Consider the following 18,624-nt stretch of genomic DNA (forward strand, 5'->3'; position numbering starts at 1 on the left):
AACCTAATTAGCTGTAAAATGTTGCTTCAGCTGTTTCTTTTTTGTAGCTTCCTTTTCCTACCATTTGGTGCCCCCATCGAAACTTTTGATGATTGTTGCTGTCATCAAATTCTAAATTAGACAATATTCTCCTTAAAATGGAACATTTTCTCAGTTCAAATGTTTTATGTGTTTTCTGTGTTCTATTTGGAACAAATTGTGGATTCCTAACATTTGCAAATCAGTGCATTCGGTTTTTATTTACTTTTTCAGAATTGGGTTTCTAAGTGTCTACAGTCAAAGATAAGAGCAGGTAAGATGTGGAAACATTTTTCCCTAGCACACACCTGCTACTAAGGTTAATGTTCAGGTATCATAAATGCTTCAAAAAAAGCCTTCAACTAACCCTGACTCATTTGAATCTAAAAATCCTTTTGACATGTTCTCACTTTAAATTTTCCCCAGGTGTCTTACATTCTGAAGGAATATGGAAACACGAATTTAAACTGCTGTTCCTCACCTATGAATAGCTGGCTGTTGAGCTGCAGGTGAACGAGCCCATCAGCGGGAGCTTCGTGTGTGGCGGCAGGGAAATTATCGACACGTAGCGACGCTTCCTTCACGTTTCGCTCAGCTCGCACCCTGTGCCATCGGCTGTCGTTCAACGGGACGCTCGTCTTCACTCGTACCTCCAGTGGCCCGTTCCCCACATCGAACGAGAAGATGACCTCCATAGAAGCTGAAGAGGACAGTCTTGGTCAGAACAGTTACAGCAGATCAGAGAAAACCCTTAAAAACAATGGTTAGCTGCACATCTAAGAAGCTTTCACACCGACAAGAGATCACAACTGATTCTTGGAAGTCTTCATTGAAAATAATCAGGGGTGAAAATTTGGAAGTGTGGTCTGATATTGCTGTAACTAGAAAAATGAATTGATGAGTAAATGCAGCTATATGTTTTAATGAAATTAAATTCAAATAAAAATAATTAGACAAAATGCAAACAGTATTAGTTAAGTGTGTGGGTGGAGTAGAATGACTGCAAGGTGTCTGATTCTTCCTTTGTGTTTAAAAGAAAAAGAAAGAAAGACACACTTAAACAACAAGCTTTGACTTGCAAGAAATGTTTTTTTTTTTTCACCTGGTGTTTTTATATTAGCTACTAAAGTACATCAGACATTTTTCCAGCTTTTTTTCAGTGGTATTTTTAATAGAATTTTTTCCCCCGCAGTCTGGCTGCAGACTGTGCCGTCTTTCAGTAAACCCATTAGTCAGTCAATGTTCGTCCATCATCATATGTTGGCAGAAGTGTGAAGTGACTTCCTCCCACCGGCCCATCTGTTGGCAGCATGGACAGACAGCTGGACGCAGATCTGAGATGATTTAGAGACCAGCCAAGGGCAGGAAAGAAAGACTCCAGCTACAGACTCACATCTGTTTGTTCCCATGTGTGCATGCGTGCTTGTGCTAAAGCTGCCACAACCAAGCCTCATTTGAAATCAAAAGTAATGATGATTTTAATATTTAGTAATAAATTTGGATGCTCACAGTGAATTAGTGTAATCAGTCTTTCATTTTCAGATTTTTTTTTTTTATCTAGTTGAGTGGAAAATATGGCAATTACAGGTCAATTAATTGGACCTTCCTGATTTATATACAATCAAACGTTTATTCCCCCAGCTCTTGTACTGTGATAGGCTTTATCGAACAGATCTGAGTTGTCTGCCATATTGGAAGTGATACAACCAGCAGTCACGAGTTTTAACATGACCTGTCAGCAAGTGGTTGCCGGAGGTTGCTAGCAGTCGCAAAGTGAATTCAGTCACAAAGAGAGTGCTGCACAAAAAACCTCCTTATGATTGCTTTGGTCACTCGCAGGTTGCTGTGGTTGCCTTTAGTTTGTGTGGAAGATGCTGACTGCTCTGCAAACACTTTCTCACTAATGGCCGAGCAGTAGTAAAACCTGAACAAGACCCATTGCCGATGGGGATATCCTTCCCCGATGAAGGAAAATGTAAAATGTAGAAGTCAGGATAACATTATAGACCCATTTCATAACAGAAATCCTTTCAGCCGACATGTTATTAGCTTAGGCAAAACTATTTTGCTCTAGACACAAAACATTTCCATGGTAAACAAATTAGAGAAAGTACATACTGTACTCCACTCTTTGAAAAAGGGTGTATACTACATAATGTCTTTCTGTTTACATAATCTATAACAATAAGCCAGACCTAATGCATTTTGACAAGGTATTCACATCATAATATACTCATGTGTGTACAGGAATATGACTACATAATCTGCTGATATCAATGCATAACTATAATCATGAGGCAGCCATGTTGTTTGTATTTGAGCAATACTGCTGAGCACTGGATATGGTTTTAATATTGCTCAATGATGAGTCATAGTCTGTACTATTTATGACCATGAGTCATGCCTGACCAACACGTTTGACAGTGCTCAGCCAATCAGAAATTGGCATCACATTGATTAGTCAATCAGAGAATACACATTTTTCCATATCTATCTATCTATCTATCTATCTATCTATCTATCTATCTATCTATCTATCTATCTATCTATCTATCTATCTATCTATCTATCTATCTATCTATCTATCTATCTATCGGTTCTCTCTAGTTGAGTTAGGGTAATTGGTGATTTTAAATCATAGGTGTGAATGTGAGTATGAATGGTTGTCTGTCTCTCTGTCTTAGCCCTGCAACAGACTGGTGACCTATCCAGGGTGTACCCTGCCTGTCGCCCTATGGCAGTTGGGATAGGCTCCAACCCTCCTGTGACCCTGAATTGAATAAGCAGAAGAAAATGGATGGATGGGTGGATGGATGGATGGATGGATGGATGGATGGATGGATGGATGGCTGAATGGATGGATGGAAAGTATTTATTTATTTATTTAATATGTGTTTTTCAGCAGTTTGTACTTCTCTTTTTGCTGTAAGGCATTTGTAACTTTATTAAAAAGAAAATTGTCTACATAAATATATTGTGATCAAGTTAGCCTGCTGACCTAGCATTTTATATGAAGACTAGCTGAGCAGGCCTATAGCCTCAAAGAGCCAATAATGTAGCTGTGGTCTCTGGAATAAGTAATTTACTTGTACTCCACTGAACCTGCAGTAATTACACTTTCAATCTGTTGTCTCCCTTTAATGTGGCAGTTGTGTCATATTAACTATCAAACACACTTAATGGTAAGTTATTTATGCAACTTTTGATTTCTCAAATCTCTCCAGTGAAAGTAAGAACTGCAAAATTTCTTTGACATGCATTAGCCACATTAAGTGGCTATTTGCCAGGTGGAAGTAATAATCCTTTGAACTTGAATATTGAGATAATGTGTCTTAAAAAAAATGCATACAATATAGAGAGATAAGCTTAAGTTCATACAGGGATGATTCTAGCAGTGTCTGAACAAAACATCCCTTATGTACGACGCAGACAATGGAGGGAGGAAGCTGCACTGCTGTGAGATTTTATTTGATAAAAACAACAACATAGAAATAAAAAACAAAGGCATAACTTAATAGAGAAAATGCTACTGGCCGGCTCCAGTCATGTTAGCAGCAATAATAAAAATCCAGTGTTATCTCAACTCCAGCTGTCTTAATAACAGCAGCAATGTTCCTGCTGCAGGATAAGAGATGCACTTTACTCTGCCAGAGATAATGTTTCCCTAAGGAGGAGGGATACCATTTGTTCTGCTGTGTGTATGTTTATGTGCTGGTTTGAGAAAATTGATTGTACTTTCAAAATATATTACAAATTAAAACTATAACTAGCACATCATTATTCAATTACTTTAACTGCTTTTGTTTGGCAAACAATAATATTTATTTTACAAGACCTTTGCCCTCATGTTTAAGGAAAGAAAAGGTAAAAGCATCCTGTCAACCTATCCAATCACCAAAACCATCTTCTTCTAAGCTTGCTTTTATGACAAGATGAAAGATCGTCTCCAAACTGTTTCCCACCAACCCCACCCACCCCCACCCCCACCTCTAAGAAATCTGAAACCAGGAACTACACTATTATTTCTGGGCTTCTGTGTTTTTCTTTGTGTCTCAGTTGTTTGTTTTTACCTTCCTGCAATGATGCCAAGTTCATGTGTCTCAGCCTTGGTCTCTGTGTTTGCCATTTCCTGTTTTATTTTGGTGTGCGTTTGGTCCTTGTGTGGTGTGTTTAGTTTTGCTTCCTGTGTTTCTCTCCCAGCTGTTTCCTGTTGTCCCATTACCCCTTGTGTATATATTGCCTCAGTTGCACTCTGTTCTTTGTTGTGTTGTTCCCCTCACAGTGGTGTGTCCCTCTGTTCCCTGCTTTGCCTTGTAGGTTCTCAGTTTTGAGTTATGCCTCTGGTTCTGCTCTTGGGAGGATTTTTGTACTTTTCCTGTGATCTCAGTAATAAAGCATCCTAATCTTATGCCTGTCTCTGGAGTTCTGCTTGCCACACTGCCAGCCCTGACAGCTACTTTCAAGAAAGTAACCCACTTTCTTCCCTTTATTGCTGCTGTCTTCTATTTACTCTTACTTGGCTGCCATGGCGTTATCTCTCATTCACGCTCTGTTACTTCCTCTTGCTCTTTTTCAAATTCTTTTTTAGTGTTAAATGTGTAACACTCATTAAAATATTCACACTGGAACAACTTTTTTGTGAACAAAGCTATATAGAAGTTGAAAGCATTTGTAGTATCTACTGAGTATGTGACAAATCGCTGATGGTCAGCCATACAAGCTTTGTCCATGAAGTTCATCAGCTATTTGAAAGTACCAGAACAAAACTGGAAACATTCTTTCATTAGGAAAAAAATGTAAGTAGTACCTGTTTAGATTTTTAAAGGGCAGAGGTCTGGACAGTCTGCTGGTCTGGACCATTTAGGTGTCCAAGGTCAGTGAAATTGCAAAAACCCGAAAAAGTACATCTCAAAATCTACAGGCCTCAGTCAGGTTGCCAGGAGAAAAGCTCTCCCCTCCAAAAAGAACATGGCAGCACAGCTCAAGTTTGCTAAGTTACATCTGGCACAATATCCTTTGGACATATATATATATATATGGTATAAGGACATACCATATATATGGATAACAGCTATATATGTGGGAATAAAACTATGTTGAAACACCGAGAAAATTTTTCCTTTTGTCAAATAAATGTGAAAACTGCACAGTTAATGTCATGGTTCTGGGCTGTGCCCAGTGTTTTTGTGTTTGTGGTTCAGATTTGTCAAGTTCTGGTGTCTTAGTCTTGGTGTCCACTTCCTGTTTTATTTTTGGTAAAGTCTTGTTTCTTGTGCAGTGTGTTTAGTTTTGCTTCCCCTTGTCTCTTCAGTCTCATTGTATTCAGCTGTGCTCCCTGCTGTTTCCACTTTCCCTCATTAGCCCTCCTATGTATATAAGTCCTGTGTTTTCTATGCCTGTTGTTGGTGTTGTCATGGTGGAGTGCTCGTGTGTTCCAGTCTTGCCTTGGCTTGTTTTAGTTTATGCTCCCTGCCTGGCTCCCAAGAGGATTTTTGTATATTCTGGTTGGTGACTCAATAAATACTTTTTAGTTACGTCTGTCTTTGGAGTCCTGCAATTGGGTCTATCTCTGCCTGTCACACTGCCCGCTCTGACAGTTAATATCAGAGCAGAAGGAGAAATACAGCAATCCCTCTTATAATCTGCTGTTATCAGTTATTTAGAATAAGTCAAGAAAGCATCCAGAATTCAGTAACAAAAACCCAGGACATTAAATTCTCGCTTACAGCTGAGTTCTATCCTGATAAAGTCCCTGATGCCCAGATTTTCCAGGAAAACCCCAGAGGATGAAGTTGTTTTAAACAGGAAAGAGATGTCTGCATTCAGCTCTCCCTGAAAGGTGGGGAAGTGAAGGTAGGACGTCTCCTTATCAAAAAATGCAGCATTCCAGAAGTTCTCTGCAAGACAGAGAAAAAAAAAATCAGTTCTTAAATTCTTCATAATTCTTTTTATGTTTTCTCATAAAAGGGGATGTAAAACTTTCTCTCTTTTTTCACAAACTGCATATATCACTCTGGAACAAAGCCCATTAAAAGAAAACTCATTATGATGGCTATATAATGGAAATCACATGGTAAACAAATGAACCAACTGTTCAGCTAATTAACTAAGAATAAAGGCCTAACTCCAGCTATGCTATCTCATTTAAGCTGATTTATCTAGCGAGCCATTTATTTATGCAGTCATTAAATTAAATGCTGAAATTAAAAGCAATTAACACAAGGTAAAATCTATCACTTGCATTAGTTTGTTATACATCTTTGCATTAGCAGTTATTAAAGAGCAAAAATAAAGTCATATTTCAGCTACTAATTAGCTTGTGCAGACTATTTTTCTATTAAGTTAAATGGTGGGAGGGTGATTAGATGCACTAATTCCTTTAATTCTGTTCACGCTATGGTTGAATAAAATCTACTTCCTACTCCATCAAAACATCATCAATATGTATAACATCTGCATGGAGAAAAAATTGAAGTGTCAGTATTTAACACCATCACCATTCTGCAAAGCCATAACCAACTGAAATGGATTTACTGTCTCCGTGACAACGGAGGGGTCCGACCCTGTAGGCAGCCTCTGACCCCGGCCGATGGATGTCTCCCAGCACCAGAGACCTTACTGGGAGGGTCTCCTTATGGGTGAGGAGGCCTGAGTCCTCAGTCCTGAGGTACAAGGACGGAGAGAAGAGAGGGAAGATAAGAAAACGATGACAGGAGGAGGAGAATGGCAAAAGAAGGAGTGGGTTCAGGAAAAGACAAAGAATGCAAGAGTGACGGAGAACAGGAAGAGGGTGGAAAGTGAAAGTGAGGAAGCATCAGTATTAGAAAGTTGAATGATCATGCATGCAAAGCAAGTGTAAAACTTGTTCCCACTACAACTGAAACAAAACTGTGTTTGAAAAAGTGGGACAGACTGTATTTAGATTAGTAACACTCCATTTCTCGATTGCGTTCATCTGTTCTCAGAGGCTTACTGGTAGATGCGGAGAAAAGCTGACACAACGTGTCTGAAACAATGTCTTGTTAAAACCTGCTCTGAATGAACGCAGGTCGAGTGATTAATCTGCACATTCACCACACACACACACTCAGCTCTGTGGTGTTTCAAATTCCAGCAGTTTGCTTTGTTGCTGCGAAATGTAGTCAAAAAATAAATCTAGGACTGTAGACGCATCCAGCGCCGGTGGATCTGATGAGATATTGATGGCAGGAGAAAGTCTATAAAAATAGAGTTCCAGAGTACAGATTTAGGCTGAGAGATAATAGAATGAAGGACCTTTGGCTATGCAGGCAGAAGTAGGATTGGTTACAACAAGGGTCTAACTGCAGAATTGGTCACAGGACTGGGGAAGGTGACCTAAATACAGAATTGCTTACAGGGTGGATGAAAGGATTTGAATAAAAGAGGACTGGATAACAAAAAGAGAGGGATGTTTAAATATCTTGGGATTTGTCCCACATGTTTTATTGCTCAATGCTGTTCAGTATGGTTGGATGTGATGGGAAACAACCACACACACTCTACAGTGTCTCATATCTGTCCTGTCTGGTCCAAACAACTTATTGGCTTCATGGGAATTAAACTTTAGCTATAATGACATTTTAATCATTCACAATTATTCAAATACCATTTCAGTTTGTGTGTGTGTGTGTGTACTTTTAAGAAAGAGTAACAAAAGCTATTTTCTTTTTAAAGACTGAAAAGTCAGATTCACATAGACTACATTTTAAAGCCTACAATGATAGCAGAATAGTTCACATTTCCAGTTCTAAAGTATATTACCATTGGTCATAGTCAGCATCACAGTTGCAGTAGTGACTTGAATCCAGACAGCTGTCCCGCAGACTGCAAGCACACTGCCGGCTACCCGACAGTTCTCCACCCCAAGATGTCTGGATCAGACCTGGTCCAGGGCCTCCCACCCACCAGCTGAAAGGAGCTCCGTCTTGAACACACACACGCACACACACACAAAGATGTGATTAACCATTAATTCACTGTTTGCTGCAGGGAACAGTTATACTGCAAATGAATTTCACAGTCATTTTGAAATGGCACGAAGACAACATCATTATAAAGATGATAAGCTGATTGGGAAAAATCTCCAATAGAGAATTACCACTCATCTGTTTTCATTCTAGCTCATTTTGTGGATTCATTTGTTTTAAAATAGGAAGAGTTAACAAACCCAGAAACCAAAAGCAGTTGAAGACTTTCCTAAACAAACAAGTTGTTTCAAAATTAGTAAAAAAAAAATACATGATGGGAAATATAATCTGATTTTAAATTTTGTACTAAATTAACAAAATCAGTAGTTCACACCACTTCCCGTCTTTTAAATATCTTTTCTCAACAACTTTAAGGATTTAACACAAAATATCAAATATTTGTGTCTCCAGATGTTACCCAGTGTGTTGAAGAGTCGGGACTTCCTGCAGTGGTAGGACAGCTCCTGCTCGCAGTGCTCTGATTGGCTGATGGCAGCTGCTAATTGCTCCTCTTCAGAGGAGTAGTCAAAGTAGGCAAAATGTTGGTTTCTTTCGGTGGAGGACTGAACTCTCGTCAGCTCTGTGTTATTGTGCTGAATCACCATCCATGTCCTGTCGTCTAGTGGAGAGGCAGGGAGGGTGGAAAGAGAATGGGGGCATATAGTTACAGTGGGAGCAGAACAACCTGTCAGACTGAAAGATACAATGTACAGTTTAAAGTTAAATAAAATGTTTGTGTGTCGTACCTGTCATGTTACAATAAATGAGCTGGGGTTTGATTGGTCCGCTGCCATCTACGTCTATATAGTAATGTCCTGATATGTTGCCTTTGTGTTTGTATGCCTCACATGACTGTTCATATATTGCTGAGGAAGAGAGATAATAAAAAAATGTCAGTTTTAATAAAGTGGATGGACACTAATAGATTCCTTAGCAAGGTTTGAGACCACTAAACTGCAACACGCATCCTGATAAAGTCAAAAGTGGGGCCAAGAAGTGATGTAGTCATATTTAATTCAAGTGACCCTTTCTGTGCAGCAAATACATTCTTGTTTATGTTTTCTATCAACATGTAGAGAAAACATTACCAGTCAATACATTATCTGTCATAAATGATTCACTTGTTTTTTGGCTCAGTCACACTAGAGTAAAAATAGGACAGCAACTTCCTTGTCACTAATACAAATCAGTTATTGCATTAAATTTTTTGTCTTCAGCAACTGATTACAAGTAGTTATAGAGACCACTTTCAGGCGCACAGGTTGCACAGCTGGGAGACAACTGCGACTCAGACTGACAACAACTGCTCTCAGACAGACTGGTGGAGATTTGGAAATAAGTGCCTTCTAATGTATAAATGCAGACTGATGTAAACAACATGCTGCAGTTTCCCTAATGTGACTGTTGCTTCAGGCCCCAGCCACATAAGCCTAGAGCCCAGTCAGTGACCCACTGGCAACCACAGTTCACTAGGGAAAAAAGTGTATTTCCCAACTGGTTGGCAAGTGGTTAATGGAGTTTGCCGTTGCAAGGTGAAACTGGTCACAAAGAGGGTGCAGCACTGAAAACCTCCTTGCAGATGCCTTGGTTTTTAGCAGATTGCCACAGTTGCTCATAATTTGCAAGGAAGGTGCTGATTTGCCTGCAAACACACAGCAACTATTTGCTCAGCAGTAGTGAAACTGGAACTGGAGAGTGTTCACCTTCTAAGTAAAAGTTGCACCCTTTGAAACATTCTGGCTGCAGTAGTGAGGTGCAACTTTTACTTTTTCAGACTAATGTTTTCTGTTTCTAGCTTGTGCTGCCCTTTTTCAAGTTTCACTACTGCTCTGCTAGTAGTTAACGAATTTGCAGACAAGTTGGCAACTTCCATGCAAACTATGCTACAGTCTCCTAGCAACCAAAGCAATCACAAAGAGGTTTTGGGTACAGTACCCTCTTTGTGACTGATTTTACCCGCCAACAGCAACAAAAACTGTCAGGGGAATCCACATTATTTTACCAGGTGAAATGTTCGAGAACCACTTCTCATTTACAAACATGACCTGGCCGAGAGGCCCCAATAAAAATAGGCTCATGACACATAGATACACATAAACATAAAAATATAAAATATAAAATACCAAAGATAAAAGAAAAATTATGAACTTCAGATTGTTTAAAAATGCATCAACCAGTTAAAATCAGATTTGTAACAATAAAACTGACTATTGTGGAAAAAATAACAAACAAATTATATAAAGCCTTACTGTGATATTTGTTCTGTAAAATACACACACCTCCAAAAACCCTTCTTTCACTTTTCCCAAGACACTGCCTTGATACAGCTCGAGCAAGGTGAGCTGTGTATGTGTGCGCGTGTGTGTGAGTGTGTGTGTGTGTGAGAGAGAGAGAGAGAGAGAGAGAGAGAGAACTGGCCCTGATGCAGCTCAGAGCTGTTCACTCCACCAGCATGTGAAAGGATTCAATTAATGTTCAGCAGTACAATCAAAGCCGCAATCTGCTTAATTTCTAATCTGACTCACCTAAAATACTGCAGGCAGCTGAAATCCATTTATGTGGAACGAACAGTCTTCCTTAGGACTCACTCTCCTTTTTTTGACGTACTTGCTACCTCTCCCTTACTCCTGTCCTAACCCGGTCTTTATATATGTCTTTCTTCTGATCATCATCATCATCATATCATTCTCAGTTTCTTCCTGTTATTTTTTCTAACACATGGAAGGCCAATGAGTACATTTAGAGATTATGCTGAGTGTTTTATTCCAGTTCATATGTGGTGACCCATATAACATTTAAAACTTTTTGGGGGAAAAAAATTTTTTATACATACGAGTGTACATTATTTTTAATACCTGGAAAACTCATACTTTCAAAATCAAACTATTAAGGAAGCAGGGGAGAAGTCACAGTCGGATATTGTGCTTGATGCGTGCTCTTTGAAGTGAGAAGTGGGAGAAAACTGTGGCTTTCATCTACGGCAGGATGCCGTCCCTTTGTTCTTTGTTCAGCTTTTCCTCAGTGGATAAAATGACACTTTATTTCTGCATTATATATTACCAAACCGGGCTATTTCTCTTAAGAAGCAGCATCTCAAATTTGGGGCAAACTTGTTCACAAGTCTCCACAGGCCTGCAGGTAAAGTGTAACTTTCACTAAATACCCATCACAGCTTTTTAAGCTAATTCTTCACTAAAAACATGTTTAACTTAATGTCCAAGTACCTAATGCAATTGGGAGAAGTTATTTAGAGCTCCTTTCATTGCTGATCCGAAAAGGTGTGAAGTAATATCACGTCTAAAAATGTAGCAGTTTAGGCACGTTTTTCAATCAGATAATTGTTCTGCAAGAGAAATCTGGGTATTTGATTTCAGCACGAGCCTTTGGCTCATGGGGTCCACTGGGACGTCAGTGAAACGCAGTCTGTCACATCACTGTAAAAACTGCACACACACATTCATGTGACATTAATACATACACATATTCAAACTGAACAAGGGAAGACCAGCAACAGTGGGATATCTGCAGGTGTCAAAAAGCAAAAAAATTTGACCTTTTAAGACTTTTGAATAAAAGTCCAGTTTACTCAGCATAATGAAGCACCGCCAATCTGACTGATCTATTCCATTCTGAATGTGGCTAATTAAAGAAGGGGAAAAAAAGAAACAAGTGAAATAACTATTGGGTGACATGTGGCCTCTAAACATAATATTAACCTTTTCTCAGAGGAAATAACATAACATGCATGTATGAGTCCCGTTGTGACTACTTGCATCAGTTTCATCGTGATGGATGTGCAACATATCAGAGGGCAAACAGGAACTTCCCTTTGAAACTGGCCAGACTTTCACATTAAGTGTCATCACAAGGGATAAGAGCTACGTAAGTGTGAAGCTCTGACTGCCAAACTGAAGCAGCAGTTTTCAGTGGAAGAAAGGATGGTACATCAGGTCAGGCATGACCACACATGTTGTTTTTCTTGCCACTGAGGGCTGGCAAACAGTGTTTACCTCCTGCTGTTCTCAGAAGATTTGGCTCCCTGCAGCTTAATCCTCCCCACCAAATGAAGTTTAAGTTGAAGGGACTTCACTTCTGGAGAGCAAAATGAAAATAACAGCCACACGGGAAGTGTTGCACAGTTGCCCAAGAAGACTACTTTGAAGTATCGAAGGCAGGATTTTTAATTCTGAATTTTCTGAAAATTATATTGTTGCTATTTATGTTGATTTTTTTTTCTGCAGTAAGTCTTTAAATCTTTAACTTTTCTTGATTTAATTTACAACTACTTTGACGGTTCATCTCTAAATTTCCTTAACTGTTTATCCAATTCAGGGTTGCCGGCAGTATCGGAGCTTATCCCAGCTGTCATGGGCTGAGAGGCGGGGTACACCCTGGAGAGGTTGCCAGGACTAACACAGAGATAATGTACAGACATTTACACTTAGATTCACACCTATGATCAAGTAAGGTTTAGAATTACATTACCTTATATTGCTAAGTTTCTGCCAAAAAGACAAATCTTTGCCACCAAAAAATGAATGAAAAGCTAAATGAAATGAATAATGAAAAAAATATTGCCACTGCTTTTTCCTTTTTTCCTTTCATTTTAGGCTTCAGACATTTTAAAGAGCTTCAGATGAAACTGTTTGCTTACAGCTGTGGCAGGTGGCTCCTCTGTAGCCACTGTCAGAGCAGTTACAGTGGAAGGTGCTCCATGACTGAGAACACATTCCTCCATGTTCGCAGTGACTGGGGGAACACCTGGGAGACAGAAACAAAGATACAGACAGGGAGAGACAGAGACACTTATTGTTTTTCTAAAGTCATCTGAAAAAGTTTCTTAACCTTCAAACACTAAAGCTGGGTGATTTTTATCCACATGAAACTGAGAGTGACAGCACTACAAGACACGTGTTAGTGTTCTAGCGTTAAGGATGTCTGCAAAAAAAAAAAGGAACTACAGACCTTCGGCATGCCTGACTGTTTTGATGAGAAGGTGTGTAGGAGGGACAAGGATATGCAAAGTCTTTCAAAAGAACTTTGAGTCTTTAAAAAACATTTCAGAAGGCTTTATTTCAGTGTCAGTGGGAGCACAGGGGTGTGTTCTGAGAAGTAGGTGACTTGAAACTTTCCTTTATGTTAGCATTGTTAACTAACATTGCGCAATTCAGAGACAAAACTCTTCAACTCCCACCCACCCTGCCACTCAAAGCACAAAAAATGAAATAAAAAACAATTTATTATTTGTTTTTTTTTTCTTTCTTCCTCTTCTTTTTTTTTTTTTTTTGTTTGAGCCATGAAAGAAACACTTTTGTTCCAGACATGGAACAGCATTTTTCTCTTGTCAATCTGCTGTGGTGCTCCATAGCTTCTCCTCCTTTGCACTTCTTGCAAACACCTTCTGGTTATTGTCTCTTACTGAACACACAAAATATGTAGCCCATAAAGATAATACACAATAAGCCATTTTTAAAAAATTCTTTTTCATAAATTCTTTTGTCTGTTCTCCTGTTGGCATAGGCTACAAATCCCTCGCTGCTACATTATTTATCAATCTAATATCTCTTTTCATCAGTTGTCGGTGTAATACTAAATATTGAGTTTCCTTGGCTATGGCTGTTGCTGGCCATGTTAATTAGCCAGTCTAAACCCTCTGACTTTGTCATTTTTCTCACTGCTTTCAAACCCCCAACACAGCACACAGCCACAGCAGCAAAGCTTTCCATTCTGTGCTGCCTGTGCAGTGCATAATGTTTCCCACAGGATGAAAATGTATGTGTCGTGCTCCTAATAGAGGTGAGATGAGCTACTTGCTCCTGTGTGCCCACAACATTAGTTGCAAAACAGTAATTTTGTGTATATTTAGTTGGGGCCCAATGCAATTAAATAAACTTTACTTCAGTATTTATAAGCTAATTTGCATGTGCACTCCACAGGCATGACACAACACACAAGGGCACTGCACTAATGGGCCTTATTTTTCTTTTGCAATCCATTAATGCAAAATTCACATTCCAATCTGCAAAATGTCATTCATTAACTTTCTCAAGGCCTGACTACTCCAACTCCTTCCTGTCTGGCATTAAAAAGAAGGTTGCATTCTATAAGCTTGGCTTCTTATTCGTTTTAACACATGACATCACATTGCTCACCCCATTCCCACCACATTCCGGCTTCCTACCATTGGCTCTTAGGAAATTATTTAAAAATCTGTTTCAAAATCAATCCTTAAATTTAAACCATGTTTTTACCATCGTGGTCCCTCTGCTTTGAAAGGGTCCCAGAATCAGCAACTGCCTTTAAATCACATACTTTGAAAACACATTTTTATAGACTTTTATGGTGCATTGTTTCTTAATATGTAATACTGAGTTTCGGGGTCTGGGGAGGCCAATCCATAACTGATAGTGTCCACTGTGTGTTTTTCTATCCAGGTATGCTTTTACTGCATTGGCTGTGTTTTTGGGATCATTTTCATTCTAAAAAATAAAGCCATTACAATCAGATGCTTTCCAGGTGGTATTACATGGTGGATCAAAAAAAAACAAAACAAATTAAATGTTTTTGCAACAGGCTGCTACAGAGTGCCTAAAGATAAGATTTGAAATTGGTTCTGTTATATGTAGACACAACACTGGTTCATCACTTAAGTAAGGAGCTGTTTTGAATGATTCATAGTTCAGTGTTAAGTGGCTTAAAAAAAACCATTCCTCTTAAAATGGTCCACTACAAGGAATGGACTGAAAATGAGTGAAAAAACAGCCAGACCTTCAGAAAGCCTGGAGAAGTATTACTGAAGACCACTTTAAAAAAATTACAGCAAAGTCCTGCTTCTTGGAAAATATACTGCAAACTATATAGCTCAAAACAGTTAAACTTCTGGGGCTACCATAGCCTTCTGCAGCCCTCTGTAGGTTGATGTGGCATCATTTCATTCATAACACATTACCCAGTCCATTGCAGTATAGATATCTGCATGACCCCCCCCCCCCCCCCCCCCCCCCCCCATGGAGATCTGATGTGTTTTCAAAGTGTCCCTTTAATTTTTTTGAGCAGTGTATAAATAAATGAGATATCTCAAGACTTTTGTACACTACTGTATTTATTTAAGAACTACATATTGTTTTTCTATAACACAGTTGCTAATAAACTGCTTAGGTGTATCTTACATTGATTTCCTGCCATTTCTCATTCATCATTCTAAACAGGGAAGAAATAACAATACAGTCCACCTCCACAGTGTTTACCCATTACACAATTTTACAAGTTAGCTTGGGGTCCTTGGGGGCTCACACAGAAAACACTGACCTAAAGTGGAAAGTCCATGAAGTAGAAATGTGCTCAAGTGTCCATTAGACTGCAGTTTTTCTGCATTCTTTCATTGCTCAGAGTGTGCTTCTCATCTACCACACAATAGTAAGAGAGCATTCTACACTGGAAATTCAGCATGTTTTGGCAGCCTGTCACTGAAGTAAAAGGCTGCCTCACACAAAGGCCATGGAGAGCATGGGAGTCAAACAACAACCAAACTCTTCACTGCACAAGAGGTAAACAGCATCAGGAAAGAGAAAAACACACCCTTCACCTTCCTTCAGTGCAGCCATTTAACACACAGACACAGCTGTATCCATCACTCCATTACTGCTGTTAAACACACCAGCAGCAATAACTGATTATTTATTGATTTTTAGTGCACTTAGGACCCTATCGTGTACTTTTTAATCTAGGTATTAATGAGATGAATGATGCGTATCAATGTTAAATTTGTCGGTACCAAACAACATCACCTTTGTGCATACAAGAGAAATGTCTTCTGGCACAGTAAAACACTAATCTTTATTCTCTGATAAATACTTTCTTTTTAACTATGAAGTGATGACCAGGAACTGTGTTTTGTATTTGCTGAATCTCAGGTGTGAAAAGTAGCTCTACAACAGCATTTAACCCCAAATTAGTTTTAAGCAGCAGCTGTCAACACACACAAGCACGTGTTTGTAGACTCCTGGGTACCCTCAGTGGCATAATACATTTCCTATCCTTGAACCCTGAACATAACTGTCAGAATTTCCTGATATAATCTTACTTTTTTAAAATGTCTTCACTTTACAAGTCATGGGTACTCCCAAGGATACAGGTGTAAAAGAACCCACACTGACAAAATCTTCCTCAGCCATGTAAAGCACCCAAAAGATGAAAGAAAAGAGTGAGGATTGGAGGATTTAGGAATTAGGAGGTGAGGATGGGGCAGGATGGTGGGAGACAGAATTGGGGAAGGTGGGGTAGAAGGCGTGAAACTAAGGGGTGAGGAGGCGGGATGGCGAAGCAGAGGTATAAAACAGTTAGTGGAGATAAACAATATCTGGACAATGAATGAGGGTAAATAAACAGGAAAGGCAACATAACTGAAAAACTGATTTCTTACTATTTAAATGATAAACAGACTCCAATGAGAGAAATGTCTGTCTTGCCTGTTTCCTATACTTTTTTTTCCCCCCTACTTGATTCTGAAATCCTGTTCTGTCCCATTCACTCACAGTTCTTTTTCTGTCATTTTACTGCACTTTAGATGTACTTTCATGGTGCTTCTTTACATATGTTAAGCTCAACAGCATAATTTTATCTTCATTCCTGCCAAAGACAAGCAACTCAACATTTCTTGGTATGAACCTCTTACATTCACAGAGAGTAACACTTTCCAGAGACATTTGCGAAGTTTTCTGTGCACCATCTCAACATCCTGTGCATTGTTTGCAGCGTCAGACAGAAACGCAGACAACGATTCAGAGACATAAGATTGGGTCGATTGATGAAATGCCCTATAGCATCTATCCCAGCAAAAATCTTTCAAGGTCTAAAGGACTTGAGTCTGAGGGAGTACTAGTTTGACAATTTGCAATGCGACTTGGCAGCGTACTGCACCACAGTCCACATCACAAGACTCCTGGATTAACTCAGAGTCAAGACTTTGTAGCTTATCTGAAACTTTATAGTATGGTGTGACAGTGTCCTGTAACATAGTTTGGATCACAAGACTTGCATCCAATCTCCCGGGTTTCCATTTCTGCCCCTGGCTAAAGCAATGCTGCACAGCAGCTTTGCCTGATCTTCAAATTATTACTGGACAGGCAGACTGGGATGTCCAACAAAGACTTCAAATAGCTGTAGCCTGCTGTACAGCATGAGCGAGAGAAGGGAAAGGTATGTATTTTTACCCTTTCGGTATGCTCTGCACCTGCTCTTGAATATACTATCACGTGTCACACACACACACACATACACACACACACACACACACAGTGTGTATACTTATGCTGACAAACAGGTGCATCTTAAAGTCAGACAGACATACAGACAGTCAGACACAACAAGAAGAGTGGACCTCTTAGTGACCTGTGTTTATTTTTATTTGAAAATGTGTGTGTGCTTTGACAAGGTGTATTATTAAGCTGTCAGCTATCTGGCAGAAGCAAAGAGGTTAGAATTACTGCCTTCTGACAGCTTCATATATCTGGCTTCAAAACATGCACTCACACACACACACACACACAGTGGACAGGGGTCTGGAGAGGTGGTGGTGAGCTCAGAAACGTCATAGCCTTGGAAAGCATCTGTGTCCTAAAGGTGTCAGCATGTTTCAGTCAAAGTGCTCGTCTGAAACCGCCTCCTGACGCACTTTTTCTGCAGCAGATTTTGGGACTGTAACAATTTTTGCAATATTCCAAAAGCTGACAATCAAGCAAGTAACACTTTTTTTTTTCATTCTTTACATACAGTAGGTGGAAAGAAACCAGCAAGCTAGACGAGACAGCTTAAGCTGCACTGCATCATACATTCTCCTCTCTCCTCACATCATATCCCAATCACGCTCTCAAAATTTGGTCACCTATTTGAGATGCAAAATTTTCCATCTTTCCCTCTGACATACCAGTACCTTTGCTACTGCATTGCTGCCTGCTGTTTCAACCCCTCCACTGCCCCAGAATCCACCTATAGGCTCCTCAGTGTTGGAGCAACAGGGAGAGGAGTTGAGATGCTGAGACAAAATGATGCGTACATGGACCAGGATCATTAAGCGGCCAGCGGGGGAGAGGGGGGAGAATGGACAATTGTATTCAGGCAAACATGCCCGTTGTGAGTACACCCTTAAATTCTACTGCCAATTCCTGATTGTATAGCTGTCACCTATTTTGTTACTCTCAAAGTCTGTTCTCTCCAAGAAAACATGGTAAGAACCTACATGTGTTGTTTTTTTAATTTGATAATCACCTAAACAACGTGGCCTTCTATTATTTGTCTATCAATGGAAATTAATCCCCTAACTTCACCTTTTGCTCTCTTCCAATATGTAAAGCAGCAAAGAAAATGAGTTCTGTATTAATAAGTGGCTACTGATTTTTCCATTTCACTTTATAACTTCAAGGTTATGACCTTTTGTGTCAGCATTTGATTTACTTTCCATCCATTTCATTCCAAGTTATAAACATGTGGTTTTGCCAACTACGGAAAATTTGTTCAGATTTGGAGATTAGCATAACTGCATGTGAGGTCAGCAATTCCAAATCAGTGGGGCATCAGTTAATGCTACTGTATTCTGTCAGTGCAGCTGGCTTTGTTTTAT

At 39.4% G+C, this 18,624-nt stretch overlaps 1 protein-coding gene across 1 annotated transcript in view; it reads right to left on the reverse strand.

Moving 5' to 3' along the window:
• The window catches only part of LOC115778741 (contactin-associated protein-like 4), a 109,758-nt gene that overhangs the window by 19,930 nt on the left and 71,204 nt on the right, over window positions 1-18,624 (reverse strand). Inside the window, exons 11-17 of the mRNA XM_030727021.1 lie at window positions 12,661-12,767; window positions 8,753-8,872; window positions 8,425-8,625; window positions 7,801-7,963; window positions 6,553-6,680; window positions 5,745-5,915; window positions 500-718 (exon numbers count right to left, since the gene is read on the reverse strand). Coding sequence (XP_030582881.1) covers window positions 500-718; window positions 5,745-5,915; window positions 6,553-6,680; window positions 7,801-7,963; window positions 8,425-8,625; window positions 8,753-8,872; window positions 12,661-12,767 — 1,109 coding nt within the window. The remainder of the gene's footprint in view (window positions 1-499; window positions 719-5,744; window positions 5,916-6,552; window positions 6,681-7,800; window positions 7,964-8,424; window positions 8,626-8,752; window positions 8,873-12,660; window positions 12,768-18,624) is intronic.

The sequence above is a fragment of the Archocentrus centrarchus genome, chromosome 4 (genome assembly GCF_007364275.1).
Source record: "Archocentrus centrarchus isolate MPI-CPG fArcCen1 chromosome 4, fArcCen1, whole genome shotgun sequence".
NCBI lineage: Eukaryota > Metazoa > Chordata > Actinopteri > Cichliformes > Cichlidae > Archocentrus > Archocentrus centrarchus.